The sequence below is a fragment of the Monopterus albus genome, unplaced genomic scaffold, assembly GCF_001952655.1.
Source record: "Monopterus albus unplaced genomic scaffold, M_albus_1.0 scaffold65.1, whole genome shotgun sequence".
Taxonomy (NCBI): Eukaryota; Metazoa; Chordata; class Actinopteri; order Synbranchiformes; family Synbranchidae; genus Monopterus; species Monopterus albus.
In genome coordinates, this window is record NW_018127945.1 from 278,314 (window position 1) to 298,686 (window position 20,373).

The following is a 20,373-nucleotide window of genomic DNA, read 5'->3' on the forward strand; positions in this document are numbered from 1 at the left end:
TGTCTTGTTAAACACTTTATGCAAGTCCTGATATTCTGGTGGTACTTTCTGTAGATCTGGGATCTCTTCTGCTGCCACCATAGGCCCGTGCCGTTGTCTAACGGCAGACGCTAAGCAAGTCCCTACACACTGAGTCGACCACCCAAGCACACGTCCCGTCCCCCAATCAACCTGTACCCCATGCTGCACCAACCAAGGGTACCCGAGAACAACGGGGTGATGTGGCGATCGCATAACAAGAAACTGCATTTGCTCGACATGGTTCTCAATGGTCAAAGTGAGCAGTACTGACTGGGCTGTAACTCGGTGCAACAATTTGTCATTGAGTGAGTGTACTAAGAGAGCCGGTGCAACCGGACAGGTGGGTATGTTATGCTCGTGTATAAAGGCAGGATCCATAAAACATGCATCGGACCCTGAGTCAATAAACACAGAAATGGAGATGTCACGGGTCTCCATCGACAACAGCGCTGACACATTTGGGTGAGGAGGGACAGTACCTGTCATCGTCCGGCTCAGCTGCGCCCTCCTCCTCGCGCTGAGCCTTGTCCTTTTACCGGGCATGACCTGGCTAGATGCCCTGTGCCCCCACAATACAAACACAGGTTCAGTCTGAACCGGCGCTCCCGTTCCTCCTTGGTCAGTCGGGATCCCCCCAGCTGCATAGGCTCCGGAAGCTCTGAGGAGAAGCCGGCGTTGGCGTGCGATGATCCCCGGTGGCGTTCAGACTGGCGCTCTCATTGTCTCCCGTCAAGTCGTGTGACCAGGTCCATGAGCGGTGGTAATCTTCGTGGCCGATCGTAGGCCGTCAAAGAGTCCTTGAGCCGGTCACACAGTCCGTGGTAAAACGCATGGGCAAGAGCCGATTCGTTCCAGTCACTCGCTGCAGCTGTAGTGCGGAAGGCTATGATGTAATCTACTGCAGTCCCGGACCACTGAGATCATAAGGGAAGGAGAAACGGCAGCGTCGTGGCAGGAAGGATCGAAGACCCGGGCTAATTCAGTACCAAAATCAGCAAAGGTGGAACAGCAAGCAGACCTTGCCGTCCATTCTGCCGTTCCCCATCCCCTGGCTCTACCAGACAGTAGCGATAACAAATAGGCCACTTTAGCTCGCTCAGTGGGAAACGCTGATGACTGCATCTCGAACACCATTTTGCATTGTGTGAGAAAGCCCCTCCATAGCGCTCTGGTGGAGATAGCTTGGGTTCATGTACCACTGGTTCAGAATGAGCAGAACCCCCGGTAGCGGTGCTGCTGGTCTCCACAAAGTTCAAGCGGAGCAGTTCGGTTCGGATCTGCCCCAGAGCGGCTCCCTGGTGGGCCAGAGCCTGTTCCATGCGAGCCCGCCAGTCCTGGTCCTGTTCGCTGGCTGAGAATTAAATTACCAGACGAACCAGGGTAGCGACAAGTTCTTTAATTGTTGTAAGCAAAACAACTAACACAAAGTCCAGGATATCAATCAGGTCGATAAGACAGTCCAGGGTCGGCGCCGGTAAACAGGTATAGCCAGGGGATCCAAACTCGAGGTCAAGGGGGACAAAAATCAGAAAGTCGGCACACTGCAGGCGAACAGAATCTGGGAGGGCATAGACAAAACACGGTGGTCAAAAAACGGCAATCCAAGGTCAGAAACAGAGAGTCAGGCAAGGTATAAATGCTGGAGATTCAGAGCTGGGGTCTAGAACAATCTGGCAGCGTCCTGGTGGGAGGACGCTGCCTAAATAGAAGTAAAAAACAGGTGCAAACAATAAGGAGCAGGTGAACTAATGATGACTAAATAAAAGGGCCAAAACTGAGGTGAAACAAAACAGGAAGTAATGTGAAAATAAAAGCATGACAGGAAGCAAGAGGGGCAGGAGCATGACAATTTTAATCAGATCGAATGACAATTTTGGTTTGTTTATGTTGTCACTGTCAGTCAAATCACACCTACATTGTCTAGATTAAGCAGAAAATTTTGATATTTGACAGTAAAATCCCTAATAAATCATGAAATCATTTTAACTGATTTAATAAGGCTGGTTATTTAATTATGAATATTAAATTTTATTGTGAAAAACTGTTGAGAAAAATGCCCAGGTGAAAACTTGAAATTAAATCCAACTTCAGATACTGAGCCTCAGCACTCTTGTGAAAATGAATATTTTTTGCAGTGTACGCCCCCAGGATGTACAGTCATCTTCGCTCTGTCCAGTTTGCATAGCAGGTGGGTATGGAAGCATATGCCATGGTGATATGGTTTCTTTTTTCTTCAGCTTAAAACAGCAACACATGGTTTTTCTCTTATTTTTTACAAAAATGCTTCAAATTCCAAATAAGAACCATAGCATCATCCCACCTGTTACTTGTACTGTAATTTTAAAGCACAATATCAGAGTCACTTTGACTGATTGGACAAAGAATGGTGTGAATGCACACACATACACACAGAACATATCACCCAACTCTAGTTGAGCAGTCTTTGCTTGCTATCACTAGTTTCTTTGTGTGAACTTTGTTCATTGTGACGCTCAGCTGCTCCCCACTGGCACCACAAGATGGTAAATCGGCTCTTGTGGTTTGCCCCTGTGGTATCACAAGGCATCCAGCACCCAGGGCTGTGCTTTGATTGAACATGCAGAGGCTCATGCTGTGCACATGCAAGAATCAGGGGAAGTAGACAGCAAGAAAGAGAGGGCTTGACAAGTCAGAGCACAGACAGCAGAGAGAAAAGGAAGAGAGAGACAAGATGAGAGGCGGTGGCAGATGGATAGAAAGATTTTATTTTTTAATGACAGGACATTCTGTGGAAATATTTTCTGTCACACAGGACAAAACTCATGTCATGTCTGCACCTATGAAAAACCTAAGTGTGAGCTAACTTTTCTGTTAATGTGTTTGCCTCTTTTCCAAGCTCAAGTCAAACCAATTAAGAAACAAAGTTGTCTTATCGGTGATTTCAAATTTTTTTAGCCACTAATAAAATGCTATGCTTATTTTCATGCTTTGGCAGTCATGTTGTAATTTTACACTTGACTCACTAAAATACATGTGAACTTAGAACAAGTTTCTACAACAAAGTCCTGTGGGGCAGCAAACAACCGTGGGGTTACATTAGCTTTATAAAAATCTAGTGTCTCCTATTACACCGGAAAACTGTGCATCTGCAAAAAATGTTATAGCAATCTATCCAGTGTTTATTTCAACCAGTATTTGATTGTGATATTTTAGCCTGGACCAGAGTGGTGACAGAGCCGCTGACATTGCCATCCCTACAGCCAACGGGGCTGAAAATGGCAAGAGCCAAACAAAGTGCATTTCATTTATATAAAAAAAAAAAAGTAGTGAGGTGTGTCTATATTTTTGTACAAACATACATAAAAGGAACAGCCCTGAATATAATGTAGTCCGGTTCAACACCACCTTTAACTATAACAATAATAAACATATAATTGAATTTATACATTTATAGCAGTTTCACCAAAAATGGAAATAGTTTGAGCTTCATAAACACAGATCTTAAAGTGGAAGTGTTGCATTGAATTGCATAAAGTTGTACTTGACAAAGTGCCCTCTTTGATTGGACAGTGACAGACATTATGAATATTAACAGTTACATGTCAGACTCAAGGACACTTTGACACTGGGTTGTTCAGGGAAGAGAGAGTTGCATGCATGTGCTGGGTAGTGTCTGGTAGTACATGTTGAGGGGACATACTGTAAATCTGTTTACACCATCATATTGTGGGGACTCGATGTCCTTATGGGGACAAAAAGGAAGTCCCCAAAATGTAAACTATTATACTGTACATACATCTCATTTTTGAGCTTTAGGTCACATCTAAGATGATAATTCACCATTGTAACATTGTAGAGAAGTTAAAAAACAAGGAAAAGCATGCCATGGGCTATTTAAGGTTAGGCTGAGGTAAGTAGTGGTTGTGTTAGGTTTAGGGTAAGTCTCCAGGAAATTAATGCAAGTTACTGTAATGTCCTCTGAAGTGATAGAAAGACAATGTGTGTGTGTGTGGCAGCTCTACCATGAGTGTGAATGAGACAAATTGTGAAACATTTGCCTGTTAAGGTAGAAATGCTGTATATGTTTGTATTTGGATAAGTTACAAGTGCTTAATTTGTAAATTGAGGTCCCGGAATATCACTTGGTGATGGACCCAATGTGTCAGTGTGGGGAGGGGAGGCCCCACAATGAAAAAATACCTCAGTGACAAGTGCGTTTGCATAGTTTCCACATTAAGGAGCAGCTTAAAGGCAAAAAATTATTTGTTGTGTATGTAGTTACCAATAAATTACATAAAATTACATACACTTATTTGATAGGATTCGCTCGTCCACAGGAGGGTGAAGGAGCGGAAAAGAATGGACCCAGAGGGCTGACTTCGGTGCAAACAAATATTTACAAGTGCAGTGGACATACAATACATAAATACTGAAAGGAAAGTAAGGAACCAGGTGTCGATCAGCCTCCTAACAATACTATGTGGACTTTGGAGAAGGAGGGCCAAGCTGCGGAACAGAAAAGATAGTCACTCACTGGCTGGCTGGTGGAGATGGAACAGACTGAGGAGACAGAATAGAGGTTGGTAGTGAATGGAGGCAGTTTGTAGGACTGTGCATCGACCTGGTGGAGACTGGGAGGGCGATCAGGCGTATGATCCGGAAATGGTAATCCATGGTAGTGATGGTGAGCAGGAGAGGTGTAATTAGGAACTGGAGGAGGTGATAATCCAGAGTGCAAAAAAAAAAACTATTAGTGACAAGAGAGTAAAAACAAAAAGATCTGGACAAAGTGGTGCATGTTGTCGGCATGGAAGCAGTGATGAATTGGCAAGAGAATGATATGCGAGCTGGACTTAAGTAGAGTGAAGGGCTAAGTGAATGCAGGTGGTGTTGATTAAGGGATATGTGGCAGGTGTGCGATGTGGCATAATCAGGAATCGAAAACAAAGAGAGAGATGAGAAAGGCAGGTGCAGCCGGGCAAAGTAAAAACAAAAAGATCTGGACAAAGTGGTGCATGTTGTCGGCATGGAAGCAGTGATGAATTGGCAAGAGAATGATATGCGAGCTGGACTTAAGTAGAGTGAAGGGCTAAGTGAATGCAGGTGGTGTTGATTAAGGGATATGTGGCAGGTGTGCGATGTGGCATAATCAGGAATCGAAAACAAAGAGAGAGATGAGAAAGGCAGGTGCAGCCGGGCAAACCTGACAGTATTTGCAAGTGTGAGTTATAGATAGTTATAGGCCCCAGACTGTCAGGATTGGCAATAGGATTTCAGCCAGCATTGTTACAAACATCTGCACCCCACAGGGATGTGTAAAGTTTGCGGACAACACTGCAGTGATAGGGGGACGAAGCAGCCTACAGGAGGGAGGTGGCCGGTCTGGAGTCATGGTGCAAGGACAATAATCTCAGCCTCAACACGGACAAGACGAAGGAGATGATAGTGGACATGAGGAAGGAGAGGAGATCTCATCGGCCTTTGTTCATCCCGGGGCTCAAAGTGGAGAGGGTGAGCAGCTTCAAATACCTGGGCGTCCACATCAGTGAGGACCTCACTTGGACACTCACTGTCTGGTATGGCAGCACTACTGCTATGGACCGCAAGTGCCTGCAGAGAGTGGTAAAGACTGTAGAGAAGATCACCAGGACTCCACTGCCCTCTCTGCAGAACATTTACCACCGCAGGGTGCGTAGGAAAGCTGCCTCCATCCTCAAAGATCCCACCCACCCCCAGCACAGACTGTCCACCTCCCTACCCTCTGGTCAGAGGTTCAGAAGTGTGAAATGCAGGACCTCTAGACTGAAAAACTCTTTCTTTCCCTCTGCCATCAGACTCCTAAACAGCTGAGGAGTTTACTACCAGGAAATATATGATGTACTGTTTACATTCTCAGTTTGTGCATTGACTGTTTACTTCACATGCTGCTCCCATGCAGCATACATTCTCTTATTATATTTTTATTATATCTCTGCATTTGCTGCTTAAAGTGCCTTAGATTTAGTGTTACTTATTTATCTACTTTATATTTCATTTGTATTTTGAGGCATTCATGTGGACGGCAAAATAAGAATTTCATTGTACAGGGAAACATGTTTCCTAACTGTGCATATGATAAATAAACACTTTGATTTTGAACTTGAACTAGATGTCGAGTGCGAGTGATGTTAAATGCTTTAGTTAATCTGTTTGTGACATCATATTGGTGGCCTTATTATTCTACTACACATTAACATTATATTCAGAGTATTACAGCATCACATTCGAAGCACACTAGAGACTATATAATGCAGTAACGGTAAATAAACATGTTCTTATCTTCAGTCATTTAAAACAGCCCATAACACAGTCATGGGGAAGAGTCCTCTGTCATGTTATTCCACGTTTTTCCTCAGTCCTATGTCCATTTGTTTTGTGGCTAACATTACAGTGAATGTGCACCTGATCCAGTGTGACTTGCACGGGCTGGTTATATTGTGATGTAATTAGCCCAGCTGCCTGTTTTTATTGTATGTAATTAGTCTAATTTTAGTTTAATATGCTGCTGTAAAAGGATAGTTGTACCAAAAGTACTGGACTTCAGACTTTTTATATTCATTTTGTTTCATATGTAAATTAGGCGCCGGTCATAATTTGAGAGGTGCTGGATCCGGATATGGTTTGTTCTGGCACAAACCCCTGGAAGTTACTTTTGGTTTCCTTAGTTTGTTATGGGCTGTGTGGCATTTGTGATGTTAATGATCATGTTTTCCTTCATTAACCAGGAACTGTTTCAGGATTCTTCCAACCTCATCTTATCCTGAAATTCAGCAGGCGGTTGTTTGCACAGTTCCTTTTTCTGCACTCATTTTTGCAATTACCATTTACATTGTACTATATGTTGTTCAGATGTTTTTGAGGTATTTTTCATCTGACAGTCTACAAGATATGGTCAGCTCACAAATGACTTTCATTTATTCCTCTTTCCTTCTCTCTATCGTTACACCTTTTCCACTATCCTCCATTTGTTTGCCATCCTCCGTCACTCCATCCATCCCAGTGTGTGGTAAATTTCATCAGTGAGCTCCAGGAGCAGATGTGCAGGTTTCAGGAGGAGATCAGCACTCGCATCCAGGAGAAACGGGCCCTGGAGGAGAGGAAGGCCCAGCAGGGGGAACCCAGAGGCAGCCAGACCCAGGGTGACAGCCCTCAGATGGGGTTAGCCTGCTCAGACCTGAGCATATCTGGCTCTGACACCCGGCTTCACAATGGAGGACAGGCTGTGCACGTAGGGAGACATGATGGATGAACTAATCTTGCCCTCCTTCCCCATCATTTCTTCTCTTCTTCTCTTCTCCCCTTTTAACCACTCAACACACCACCTGGTATTTGGAACTTTCCACAGAATCAAACTAATAGCCTCTCTTGTCGAGTGTTTGCCAGTTGCCTATGTGTGCTGCAGGATGTTGGGGTCACCCGGTCCTCTGGTTCTTGCAGTTGAGAAGACTTTTGACTGGTTTTCCAAACACTTCCACATATTTGAGGAGTAAGTGAAGTTGGCTGTAGGACCCGGATGGTTGAGCTACTTGTAGCTCAACCTACTGTTTTTATTGTTTGCAGGTAGCTAAGAACACAGTAACTCATAAACATGCACTTTTTTCTTCCCATCTCCTCAAGTATTTGAAGCCTTTGGAAAAACACTTTCAGCCCTGATCTGGATTTTGTCTTTCAACTTGGGTTTTGAATCAGGCATTGTATTTGATTTGATTTGGTGTGGTTTGCTTGCATGACAGTGGTTCCTACCTCTACTAACAAAGTTTGCGTCTCTCTGTTTCCTCCTACACTGACCAGGTGGATGGGTCTTGTAATGGGTCCCCTAACAATACATAATACCGCACAAGGTGGCAGTTTGCGGCTGGCAGATAGGCAGGCAGAACGGCTTTCAATAGGTCCTCAGGTTCAGCCTTTTCCTTGTTGATAAATGCACGCTGTGGTGTCCTTTTCAGGAGGATCATGTTTCTGATATTAACCACTGAACTGTCCAGCCCCGAAGACCTCTATAACTGCACTGAACAGGGACCCGGTGTTTGAATACCCTCCCATTTAAATGTTGGCATGTGTTCAGTTCAGACAAACCCTCTGTTGGTTCATACGTTTAGGTGACATTTTGTATTTTTCAGAATTGTAAATGTTTGGAATTCCTGAATGACCATTTAGACTGCTGCATCTGACTCTGAAAAAGAGATATGAAGTACAGTATAAGCAAAGTAAAAGAAGTAAAAGATGTGTTTTGGTTTTTCAACAGGATTTGCCACAAGAGGTGAAGCAGCTGAAAAGCAAAGTGGAGGAGCTGGAAGGGGAGAAGAGCCAGTATGAGAGAAAACTAAGAGCTACCAAGGTACTTGTTAAACTAACAAGTAACACACAATCCAAACATCTGTACAATCAGCCACTCTGGACTCATTATATACAGTGTATATAGACCATGTGTTGTGTGTTTTATCTATAGCAGCTACAGATAAAGAAACAGATTTTCAGTCTGTATCACAGATTCCAGTGGTCTGGATACTGACAGTAATGATAATGTGCATTACACATAGTAACTGGAGAAGAAAACGTGAATAATCTGTTCATCTTAGTTATCGGCCAGCATATGCACCAGTACCAATATACAAGATGTTTTCAGTCTGTATGCTAAGCTAAGGTAACCCCCTCCCTCCAGGATACCTGTGGTCATTCATGTAGCAAAATAATTCTGCAAAAGATTGAGCTCAAGTTTAGAACATTAAAGGGGCAGTAGGTCATTTATGACTAACAACCTGCTTGTACTGGTAAGTCACTGACACACCAGTGTGTGTCACATTTCCACATTGGAGAGTGATATGATAATTAGAGAAATGTCTAATTATCATATCACTCTCCACTGTGATATGATAATTAGAGAAATGAGGTACTACAGTGTCTTGGTACAAATAAGATTTCACAATAATTTGTTGTGATGCTTCTCTTGTTGCATTTATTGATTTAGCCTCTTAAACTTCTGAATTTCTTTTTAAAAATGTTATGGTTAAAAACATTTTTCATATATGGACTTGTAGAACAGTCACTTTTTTAATAAACCATTTCATGGAAGCTTCATGATGATTACACTGAATTATATATTTAAAATCAAAGGCACTGTGTTTTACAACTGGAATAACATATGCAGCATTTTCTACCTCCTGCCCACTAGTATTCTTGTTTTGTTTTGTATACAAATTTTCCCAAAATTCAGCCTGACATATTTTATATTTTTGGAAACTGTGAAGTCTCTGCTAAGAATGGACCAGCAGGGTTTAAGAGGCTACTTCACACTAATAAAAGAGCATTTTTCATCCTAACACATTGTTTGTTACTGGCTAATTCAGGGAGCTGCTTTCTCTATGCTCACACTACTTCCTTCCTCCTCTCTTCCTCTCACTCCATCACTGTCTGTATCCCCTCTTCTTCTCCATTAACCCCTCTCCACGGCTTGCTCTCTTCACTTTTTTCTGCTGTTCTTTTCTTTCCCCACATCTCTACATTGCCCCCGTTATTACCCTCTTCCTCTCTCTAGCTTTCTATCTCTTACTCTCTCCATGTTTGTTACCAGTCGCTCATGACCCGGCTGTCCAGCCTCAAGCTGACTGTCGAGCACACACAGCTGGAGAAGCAGCGTTGGGAGGAGCGCTGGCGCAGCGCACAGGTGCCTCCTCTTCTTCCTCCTCCTCCTTTGCCTCTGGTTCCACTGCTTGTTCCCTTCTTCTGATTAATACTAATACTCTGAACTCTGTCTGTCCCTTTTTCTGCCTCTTGCCCAATAGTATTCTTGTTTTGCACCTACGTTTTTCTCCTCCCTCCTCTTTTCCCTAATTTCTGTCTTTTGCTCTTGCAGAGGATTAGAAGGAGGAAGAAGAAAGTTCTTCCTCCTTCTAATCCTCCTTGCTTTGCTTTTTGTTGGCCTTGTGATGGTTGAACTGTCATTACAAATCAGAAAAAGACAAAATTAATAAAACTTCCTGATTCCGCTTAGGTGTGTGTGTGTTCATGTGTCAGTTTGCAGAAGCAGAAGAAAGTCAGAGAAAGCCTTCCTGCTGCTGACTGTCTCTCTCTCAGTTTTTTTATTGGAGTCTGTATGAAAATGTAAATTCATATGACTGTGATGTGTATACATTAGTTGTGTGTGTTTGTGTAGTTATGCTGAGTTTATGTTCACTGTTTATTAAGGATATAACCCAGATACAGTGACCATAGTCCCCACTTCAAGTTGCTTTAAAAATTCTCATTTTGACAATAATAACTGGCAGTGAGTTATAGCTTTAACAGGCTTTGTAGCATTAGTGGGCGGCACAGCGGTGTGGTGGTTAGTGCTGTCACCTCACAGCAAGAAGGTTTCAGGTTTGAGCCCCAGCCAACTCAGTGCGTGGTTGTTTGTCTACTTGTCAGCCCTGTGATAGACTGGCGACCTGTCCAGGGTGGACCCTGTCTCTCTCCCAGTGTCAGCTGGGATTGGCTTCAGCCTCTCTGTGACACTATTCAGGAATAAGCGGTATAGAAACAAGCTCAATAATAGCGCCAACACAAATTTGCTGTTGTATTAACCAAAGCATGCAGTAAATTCATACAGATGAACTTACAAATTAGCATTTTTTTTTCAGGTTCCATGTCTGAGATACAAGCACAAACAAGTTCAATTTGATTACATGCATTTATTACAAACACTATGGTGACAAATACTAAACACTGCAATTAAACAAACAAAGACAAAAGTTAAAGGGAAATAAAAATACAAGGCTGTGGTGAGTGAATAAATGAGTTCCTACAAATCTAAGAAAGATGTTACTTTGAGGAGCAGTGAGTCAAATCAATGGCACGGCAGCTTCTTTGTGAATTAAACTGAACTAGGAACATTGCTGCTGCTCTGTCTGCACTGTTCAGGCACCTCCTAATATAGATAGACAGCTAGAGCTGGATACAGTCCCCTGCCAAGCCCAGAATTCATTCTTTAATTCATTACTCACATGGGCTTCAGTGAGAGTAATGATTTACCATCTCAGACACTGGTGCAAGTGTAACCAAGCCCTGAGCTGTAAGTCACGTGTCATGTCCATCCTGTGAGAGTAATCAGCATTCCATTAATGGATGAGAGACGCCTTCACTTTCTGCACACTTTACTTTCATTTTAAAAGGATAAAACACTCAGTTACCAACAATGACACAGTGAAAACATGTTTAAAACAATTTTTGAAAACAGATTAAAAATCAAAAATTAAAATCTCACATTTACAAAGTTTTTTTGACCCTTCCCTGGGGTAAAGTTTTAAATGTTTGTATCATTCCAATACCTCATGAAGATACTGTATAGGGGAAAGGATTCCAACAGGTACAACTAAATGTTGGAGGCAGATATCTGGTAATGGTAGATTTGACCTCATTTGCCCCACATGTGGTTATAGCTACAGTATCTACTCTGTCTTCCTCCACAGGCAGAAATCTCAGAGCTGTATGGGCTCCTGGCCACCAAAGACGCTGAGATCGAATACCTGCAGAACCAGCTGCAGGCCAAAGGCAGCACAGTCAGCGACCGCGCAGAGAGAGGTACACACAGCTGACGGTCTGTCCAATCATGTCAGACGCACATTTGTCAGTGAGGATATCTTTCAACTCAAGTCTGATTACTGTAATATCTAATCATGTCCCTCTCTCCTTTGCTGTGAACCTGATTTGTTCTTGACTCTCTGCTGCCCTCTGCTGTAGAGGAGGTGTATATCAAGCAGCTGATTAACAAATGTAAGGCACGGTGTGCTCTTTGAATGGCTCTGATTTGCAACCAAACTCATCTGACTGTACGACCACTTGACATCTTGAGTTTTGTATTTTTGTCATGAAGTGTTATTTACTCTAGCATTGCTGTGGTTTTGGCTCAAATCTCTGTAAATCTGAGATTTAAACACGAGTTCCCACTTTCGCTAACAGTGGACACCCGATTGACTGTGAGGTGTCCCGTGGCAGAGTGTCTGATTTCAGATTAGACCACAGCCGAGCTTCAGTTTGTGTAAATATTCAGTTATAGTAAATATACCAACCACAGTGCAGTCAAATTCTCCATCCTTTCAAATGTCCTGGCTAGCATGCCTCTTTGGGCAGTGCAGCATGGGGTGCACAATGCATGGTATCCATGGTTATCCTGCTTATACCATGGGCACAAGGCCATACCAGGAAGGCGTTCACAAAGCTGTTCTAGGTTGTTTTTTGTTTTTAACTGTTGTTCCTCTCATTGTCAAAAAACGAGCATGTCTTCGCTCCCTCTGTCGCATACAGATATCATTGCTATCCAGCTCTGTTCCTTCTCCACGTCTCTTTATTTTCTGTTCAGTACTGGTCACATTTCTTTTCACCTTTCCCCTGCAGGTGTCCCTCAGACACACAAGCTGTCAAGTTTACTCCAAAGGCCCTCTCTTGCTTCTTGCTTTTGTTAGTTAATTTGGATGTCCAGATTGACATAGAAAACAACAACTTGTGCAACTAAAATTTCTTTTCTCTCTTCCTTGGTTGCACAAATCATAACAAACATCAAGCAAACACCTGCATCATTGGTGTCCTGTCATCCAAACCTCCTCCTCAATCAGAATCAAGAAGTCTCAATGGCCATGTTATGAGCGTGTATATCAGTTCCACACAACATGTCAAATTCAGCTCTATTGGACTGCCTGGCCTCCACTGCAACAGCAAGATCATGTAAACAGCTACTCCAGAAATGTAGTAACATTTTTAAGGCTGGCTTTGTGTTACTCCAGGCCAAAGCTGAGATGATGGTGATGTCATCAGGGCTGACAAAGATCTTGACAAGGATCCTCCAATGCCACAGAAAATGTGACTTTAACTAATACTAGGATTCTTAGGTGTAAAATTGTTTCTGTGTTTGAAACAATGTGGAATTACATTCGCTGTGAGTTTGGTTGTGCATGAGTTTGTGTGTTTATACTGTATATTGTTGCCAAGTTTCAGTAAGACCCATCTCTCTTAGAATGAAATTTCAGGAATTCAGAAGAAAACTCTTCGGCTGGTATTATTAGCACCATCATTATAAAACATTGTAGTGTTTGTCCCAGGTGATAGTGTATTGACAGTTGTGGTGTTGCTATGTATTTGTTTTGCTTGTTTATTCATATTAGCATGGCTTTCATGTCCATTGCCAACATCACAGTAGTCACCTATCAGATTTCTTAAATTAACTATACATCAGATTAGTGTGACTCCAAAATTCTATTTTAATTGTTTTTCTTTGCTAGACCAGGAATACCGGAGGCTGAAGGTGGGGATGGAGTCTCTGTTAACTTCAAATGATGAAAAGGTAAATGAAACCTGTTTTGCCACTACTGGTATAATTCACAATGTAGTAGATGCCGGGTTCAACAGCTGTTTTGACAGAATTAAAGGTTCCAGTCTCTACTTGATTTTTATATGACCAAATATTTGTCTTGCTGATGAACAGGATCGTCGTATAAAGGAGTTGACCATTCTGCTTGGCCAATACAGAAAGATGGGGGAGGTCCAGGCACTCACACAGGGTATGATTGTGGTCTTTTTTGTACCTGAAACATGAGTTTTAGGTTAACTATAACATAGGAAACAGTGGAGAAGGTAACTTATGTATTGCAATAGTATTGTGCTGTGTATTTTGTTTTTACCAAACAGGAAGCAGTGAAGAGGAACTAAGTAGCAGTTTAAAACTCAGAGCTGTCACACACAAAGCACACTCTGATATCCTCAGGTCAGAGGTAAGATTACAGATTACTTCCTTTTTTACAGCCTCTAACAGTCTAAGCACTTCTGCGCTGTAATCAAACCACTTGATCATACACAGTGGCTTTAGACAGTAGTCAGACCTCTTCGTGTTTAGGCACACTTTGTATTCTAGACTTAATTTTAAATGGATAAATCTACATTCTCCATTCAATCTACTTTCAGTAACCGATTATGATAAAGTGAAAACATGTTTTTAGAATATAAACACTGATGTTTTGCCTGAAGCAAACAAACAAACAAAAAACAAAAAACTGGAAAAGCAAAACTGTGTTGTCTTTGCACAGATGTCATCAAGAGGATCTTCTCCACTTATGTTATCTTCATCCCCTTACCAGAGAGAATTGGAGTCCAGGTATAAGCACACACATACACATGCACAGGCACAGATATATCTCACAACATATTATCACTCTCACTCTGTGTTACGGTATTTATTGTAGTATTCAGAATTCTATGAACACATCGCTGGTGTCCACTGGAGATGCAAGCGTCTTTAACGGATCATGGTGAGTTTTATGTTTGTCCAACAATGAAATGTTGCTTTCGCTGAACTCTGGGGTGTAGGCAGACGTTACTCAGAACTATACGTAGGAGCCAGACAATGCAGAGCTTTGAAAACAAATATTAAAATCTTGAAAATTATCCTGAAATGGACAGGAAGCCAATGTAGAGACGCCAGAACAGGTTAATATGATCACACTTCCTAGTATTAGTCAATAGGCATACAGCTGCATTCTGAACCGGCAAGACAGGGATGCTTGAGAGATCCCAAAATACAGTGTGTTGCAATAATCTAACCTCGAGCTAATGAGGCCATGAATAGCCTTTTCAAAGTCCTGAAATTTTGTAATATTGGATAACAGTCTCATCTGAAAGAAGTTTGCTTTAACAACCAAGTTGATCTGTATATCCATCTTGAGGGCCAAGTCAAAATCCACCCCAAGGTTTAGCTGCGGTTTTAAAAAAAGGAGTCAGCTGACTGGATCACAATTTGACCATCCACTGGGGCTTCCAACTGACACACGTTCATTTTATTCTCACTGATATGTTATATATTTCAGTGATAATCAAGTTTTAATGTCATGCAAGAAATCAAACAGGGCCGTTAATAAAAAAAAAAAAAAATCCCAGTAACTGGCAAATATATTTGAATATCGGCGGCACAACAGTGAAACGCTAGCCCATATTTCTTAAATTTGACCCTAGCAGAAGTAAATACAATGAAAATAAAACCTGGCTAAGAATATAACCTTTGGGAACCCTACAAGTAAAATGTTAGTGCTAAGTCAGATAGGAATATATGATGGCACATCTTTCCATTTTTTTCTAACTCTGAAGCCATTTTTCTCCAGGCATCAGCACAGGTTGCTGTCCAGCAGCCTTGAAGAGCTGCAGAGTGGATCCTTACAACAGGTTTGTTAATGCATTTTCATTTGTTGCTATCTGCCACTTATTGCTATCATAACACTATAATGCAATGGTATATAATCCAGTGATCTTCTCCAACGTGTTACATGTGCTTCTGCTTTTTGAATACCTGATTAAAAACCACACTAACTGTTCTAACTAACGTTGTTGTTCTTTTAATCTGTCATCTGATTGCTAACCTGCTAACTCTCAGTTTGTGTGGGTGTGTGCTTGTGTGTTCTTTTCTCTCTTCTGTGTCTGTGTTGGCTATAGGCTACAGAGATCCAGCCAGTTGAAACCGACGTAGGGGCAGAGGTATCGATTTGCAGCATGACTTCACGCAACCTAACCTACACCTAACATGCTTGCTTCATGAACACACGTGCTGCACTTTCATACATTGCCATTAATCGATTTCACTTCTGTAAATTCAAAATAGCCTATTTTTAATAGATCTTATTAAGAACATTTTCTAAAGGACTCACTAAGGTGAGGACCATGGGCCAGAGTCAGGGGGGAGGTCAGGGGTGGCATCGGTCACTCCCAGAATCTGATTGGCTACCCCTACCAGAGCTAAAATGTAGTCCTTGTCAGTATTAATAAAAAAAGGAAAAACAACAACAAATTGTTGCCTTAAATACAACTAACATTGGTGCTTTATAATTCATATTGGCCAAACTAGTAACATTTTTATATCATGCATGCAGCATGATGTTTACATTCATTTCTCCTACTGTGTTGCTGTGGAGTACTCGGCATGATTCACCTCAGCTGGGTGAAATACTGTGCAGCAGCGATGTCCCTGGCCAGGAGTACATACGGAGCATACCCAAAGTTAGCTACAGAAAGCACCATGGGTGTCTCTTACACAAAATAAACTATTTGGTTGTTAATAATGTATGGTTGTTTATTTATTTTAAATGTGCCACCCCTCTCTGAGTTTGTGTCCTAGCCTGGCTACCCCTTCCAAAACTTTCTAGATCTGCACCTGGCAAGTACACATGCACTCAAGGGTCACATGTGCATGATATGCAAGGATGCATTTTGGTCCACCAGCCTGCTTATGAGCTTCAAGCTAAATATTTCTGAAATTAAGTAACAGAAAAAAAAGTGATATTGTGTAGGTTGGAAATGTAGTGTTTATGATAAAGTGTGTATATAGTCTTTTTCTTTTCATGTAAAAACTGAGATTAACTAGGTAACACTAAATATGTATCATGTACCTTGTATTGTGTAGCACAGAACATGATATAATTCTCCAGGTTGCCTCTGACCTTTTGTTCTCAGCATGAAAAGCAAGGTTTCTAGCTGAGTTTTCCTTTTCACCTGAGCAGAAATGCCTTCTGTGTGACCACAGTCTTATACTGCATATTCATATTTCATACACATTCTTGTGTTCTACATGCAGACAAACACATAATCATACTGTGGTCATACACACACACAAACACACATAAAGGGCCAAGACCGACCTGAAGTGGATGTCAGTAGTGTTCAACATCAGGGCTGCCTCCCAGCTGTTTCTTTGTGCTGGCCTTTCTCCTGTTAGTCCTTCAGAGCTTGCGGAGACTTTGGTGCCTGGTCAAATACTGGCATTGTCAGACATTCACCCTCCAAATGAACACTGTCATCCAACACAGCAAAGGAGCAAATCATATGTAACCTTACTGTTATTTTATGAAAGACATTGATTTGAGACCGATTAGTAGTCTGAATACAGATGGAAAGGAAATGTAATGTTCAGTACTTTAATATACTGTACATACAGTGCATAGCTAAAATTATGGTTTTTATTGTATTTGAGCTTTGGGTTCTTATAGAGTGTCAGAAGAAGCATTCAAGGCTGGAATTAGTGAATTTTCAGTACTTAGCTGTAGGCTTCTGATACCACTTAAAGGATTTAATACATGAATGTAGTTCATTTGAAACTTGGTGCTGGACTGGCCAAAAAATTACTTACTGGTACTGTTTTTATTTATTTATTGTGTTGTTGTTCTGCAGAATCCTCCCATGGAGCTGAACAAGTACCAGACCCTGCCAGGTAAGCTGAGTAAAAAGAGAGAGCTGAGGGCTGAGCTGAATGGTGACAGAGAGAGAGACAGAGAATATTCGTCTCCTGTCCAGCTGTGTCTGGTCCACAGCCACAACCAGGACTGCAATCTGAGTGAGTTTCTACATCACTTATCATCACTTTAATATTATAAAGTATGGTAACTTTTCTCTGCAGTCACTCTGTAGATGTAAAGTTCATATTTTTTTCATTTTTATTCAAAACTGTTTGAAGGTACTGCCTCTGTTAACCTCAAATAAAACCCAAAAGATCTGCATGACTCCCATTTTGTGAAATATATTTCTTCACATTCTAGCTGAGAACATTGATACCACGCTCATGTCTGTACAGTACATATATGCAAAGCAGTTGGCTTATCTTAGCATAAAGCCTGGAAACAAGGGAAATCATCTCTCAAAGGTAAGAGCCAGGCGCGCCTTTGGAAGCTCACTAATCATTACAATATACCTTTTAAGTATAAAAATAAGTTTCTAGACTTGTTGTTGCCGTGGTACAAACTACGGGGGAGTGAGGGGGAGCTCCCCTTACTAAGACGAGTTCCCCTGAAAACATTCTGGGCAATCTCAGTCTAAAATATTGACAATATATTATTTAGTGATATATTTCTGTTATATTATATTTATAATCATGGATCATGCGTACAATTTGGCTTTTATTGATGTATGATTCATGCATAAGGGTGATTCGTCACTAATTCATATTAATAAAGATACAGGGATGTACAGTATGTAGTTCTCGCCATAACCACTGAAGCACTACTGCACTGTAAACTTCACTTTAACACAAAGATCACCTAAACAATATCATGTCTGTTGCCTTAAAACAAAACAGGAGAAGAACAAACATTCTCACACAGTCTGCCAGTGAATCGACATTTTTTATTTAGGCTACAGATCATGCACTATGTCAAAAAGAAAACAAGGCAGCTTGAGTTTTGCTTCAAGTATCACAGTCAGTTCACTCTTTGAGGCACCCGCAAGACAGGAAATAAAAGAAGTAATTAATTTATGAACCATAACACTCAGGAATACAAAGGTGTACATTTTAACACAGGAGGGTGCAGAGAGTAAAATGGTCTTTCTGTCTCTCCCCTCACCACTCTCCATTCCTCCATGGTTTTGAAATACGCACACTGCCAGTTACTTTACATCTGTTTTTCTATTATTTAAGAAGAGTGATCTGCCCCAAAGCCCTGTTATAGTTCGCACACTGGTCATTGCAGGACACCAGAAGTCACTCTAATCAGCTACGGAATAGCAGGCTAGCTGTTTCCAGCCTTTATGCTATGATAAGCTAATGAGCTGCAGGTTGTAGTTTTGTATTTGCTGTATAGACAGGGTGGTACTGATTGTCTTATCTATCTTTACAGAAGAAAGAGAATAAGTGTAACTCTTCCTTTAAATGGGAAACTGGTTTAGTCATTTGGATGAATAAATCCTATAATGAAGAAAAACTGACTGAGATTTAGTCAACTAACTCTGCTCCAACTACTTCCTTCTCTGTGCACTCTCCTTTTCTCCTCTTCCTGTCTGCTGCGCTGTCGGATTGCTCATGTCTCTGTTTGTGTTCTGGCTGCAGTTCGCTGCAGGAGTGCCAGTGCTCCGGCTTTAGGTACTGTATGCTCGCACAAAAATTCAAATGTCAGCACTGGAAATGCACTCCCAGGAGGCTTGATTCGATAGGCTAATGTTTTTGTTCTGACTGTGAAATCATACAAACAAACCTTTTCTGACAAACAAAATTCACATCAGTTATCTCCTGAACAAACCAATCAGAGGTGGGCAGAGTCTGGGTGAGAAACTATTTTCACTGAGGATCAAGCAGCTCTAAAGCCAGGATTTTTAGGACTCCCTCATGACTCAGAGAGCTGCCAGAGCTAATGCCCGGCTCTCTTGCATCAGCATTTATCGAGACATATATATGTATATACACACACACAAAGTTAAAAGGCATATAGGCACACAGCTTCACATGTAACCATCAACACAGCGCCAGAGCTTAAAGCAGGAGGGTAATCAGGGGGCTGTGAGAGGGCAAGGAATGTAAGCTTAAGGTTGTGTGCAGCTCAACTAGCTTAGATGTCACAAAGTAAAGTGATAGTGTGACAGTGGCATCTCTCTGCTGAACAGCCTCGATGACTTCTTTGGCCGCTTTGAAACACAGAACAACATACCAGCACAGAAGACCAGCCCTTCCCCGGTTGAGCAGGCTGTGTGTCTGTCTGCAGCCAGCGTGAAGAAGACCCTCTCCAGGATTAACCCATGCAAGGCAGCTGGACCGGATAACATACCTGGTCATGTTTTAAAGGACTGTGCCGAGGAGCTCAAGGATGTCCTCATGGACATCTTTAACATCTCTCTGAGCCAAAGCAGTTGTTCCCACATGTTTCAAGGCAGCCACAATAATTCCAATTCCAAAGAAGCCCCACCCAACAAGTTACAATAACTATCGGCCTGTAGCACTGACTTCAATTATTATGAAGTGCTTTGAGCAGCTGGTCATGCAGAACGTCAGGGCCATCCTTTCCCCCTCACAACCCATTTCAGTTTGCATACAGGTCAAACAGGTCCACAGAGGAGGCCATTACTGCTGTTCTCCATCTAGTCCTCACCCACCTAGATTCAAAGAACTCTTACATGCGAATGCTGTTCCTAGACTTCAGTTCAGCATTCAACACAATAATTCCCCAGCAGCTTACACAATAACTTGGACACCTGAGACTCAAAACCTCTCTCTACAACTGGCTGGTGCACCTTTCCGCAGGGCGGGCCAATAAAAATGTGCAGGTTGGCAGCAACATCTCCAAGACCATCATGCTGAGCACAGGGGCTCCGCAGGGGTGTGTGCTCAGCCCATTGCTCTTCACAGTGCTGACCCATGACTGTGTGCCAACCTACAGCAAGTTTACGGTTGACACTCCTGTAGTTGGGCTCATTACCAACAATGATGAGGCCAACTACAGGAGTGAGGTGTGCCAACTGGTCCAGTGGTGTAAGGACAACAACCTCTCCCTCAATGTGGGGAAGACTAAAGAGATCATTGTGGACTTCAGGAGAAAACCTCTAAAGCATCCACCACTGACTATCGAC

At 42.1% G+C, this 20,373-nt stretch overlaps 1 protein-coding gene across 12 annotated transcripts in view; it reads left to right on the top strand.

Annotated features, from left to right (window-relative positions):
* Positions 1 to 20,373, top strand: part of ppfibp2b (PPFIA binding protein 2b) — a 94,177-nt gene that overhangs the window by 60,068 nt on the left and 13,736 nt on the right. For 7 of the 12 annotated variants that reach the window (XR_002275271.1, XR_002275272.1, XM_020604239.1 and 4 more), the window contains 12 exons: positions 8,285 to 8,377; positions 11,484 to 11,595; positions 11,755 to 11,787; positions 13,290 to 13,351; positions 13,493 to 13,568; positions 13,696 to 13,778; positions 14,091 to 14,158; positions 14,247 to 14,312; positions 15,159 to 15,219; positions 15,487 to 15,528; positions 17,215 to 17,377; positions 18,863 to 18,895. Coding sequence is in view for 10 of the 12 variants with exons in the window: in XM_020604239.1 (XP_020459895.1) it covers positions 8,285 to 8,377; positions 11,484 to 11,595; positions 11,755 to 11,787; positions 13,290 to 13,351; positions 13,493 to 13,568; positions 13,696 to 13,778; positions 14,091 to 14,158; positions 14,247 to 14,312; positions 15,159 to 15,219; positions 15,487 to 15,528; positions 17,215 to 17,377; positions 18,863 to 18,895 (892 nt within the window). In the remaining 2 variants the exon portion in view is untranslated. Of the gene's footprint in view, positions 1 to 7,014; positions 7,268 to 8,284; positions 8,378 to 11,483; positions 11,596 to 11,754; positions 11,788 to 13,289; positions 13,352 to 13,492; positions 13,569 to 13,695; positions 13,779 to 14,090; positions 14,159 to 14,246; positions 14,313 to 15,158; positions 15,220 to 15,486; positions 15,529 to 17,214; positions 17,378 to 18,862; positions 18,896 to 20,373 lie in introns of those variants that run through there. The other 5 variants (XM_020604242.1, XM_020604245.1, XM_020604247.1 and 2 more) reach the window with 4 other exon arrangements.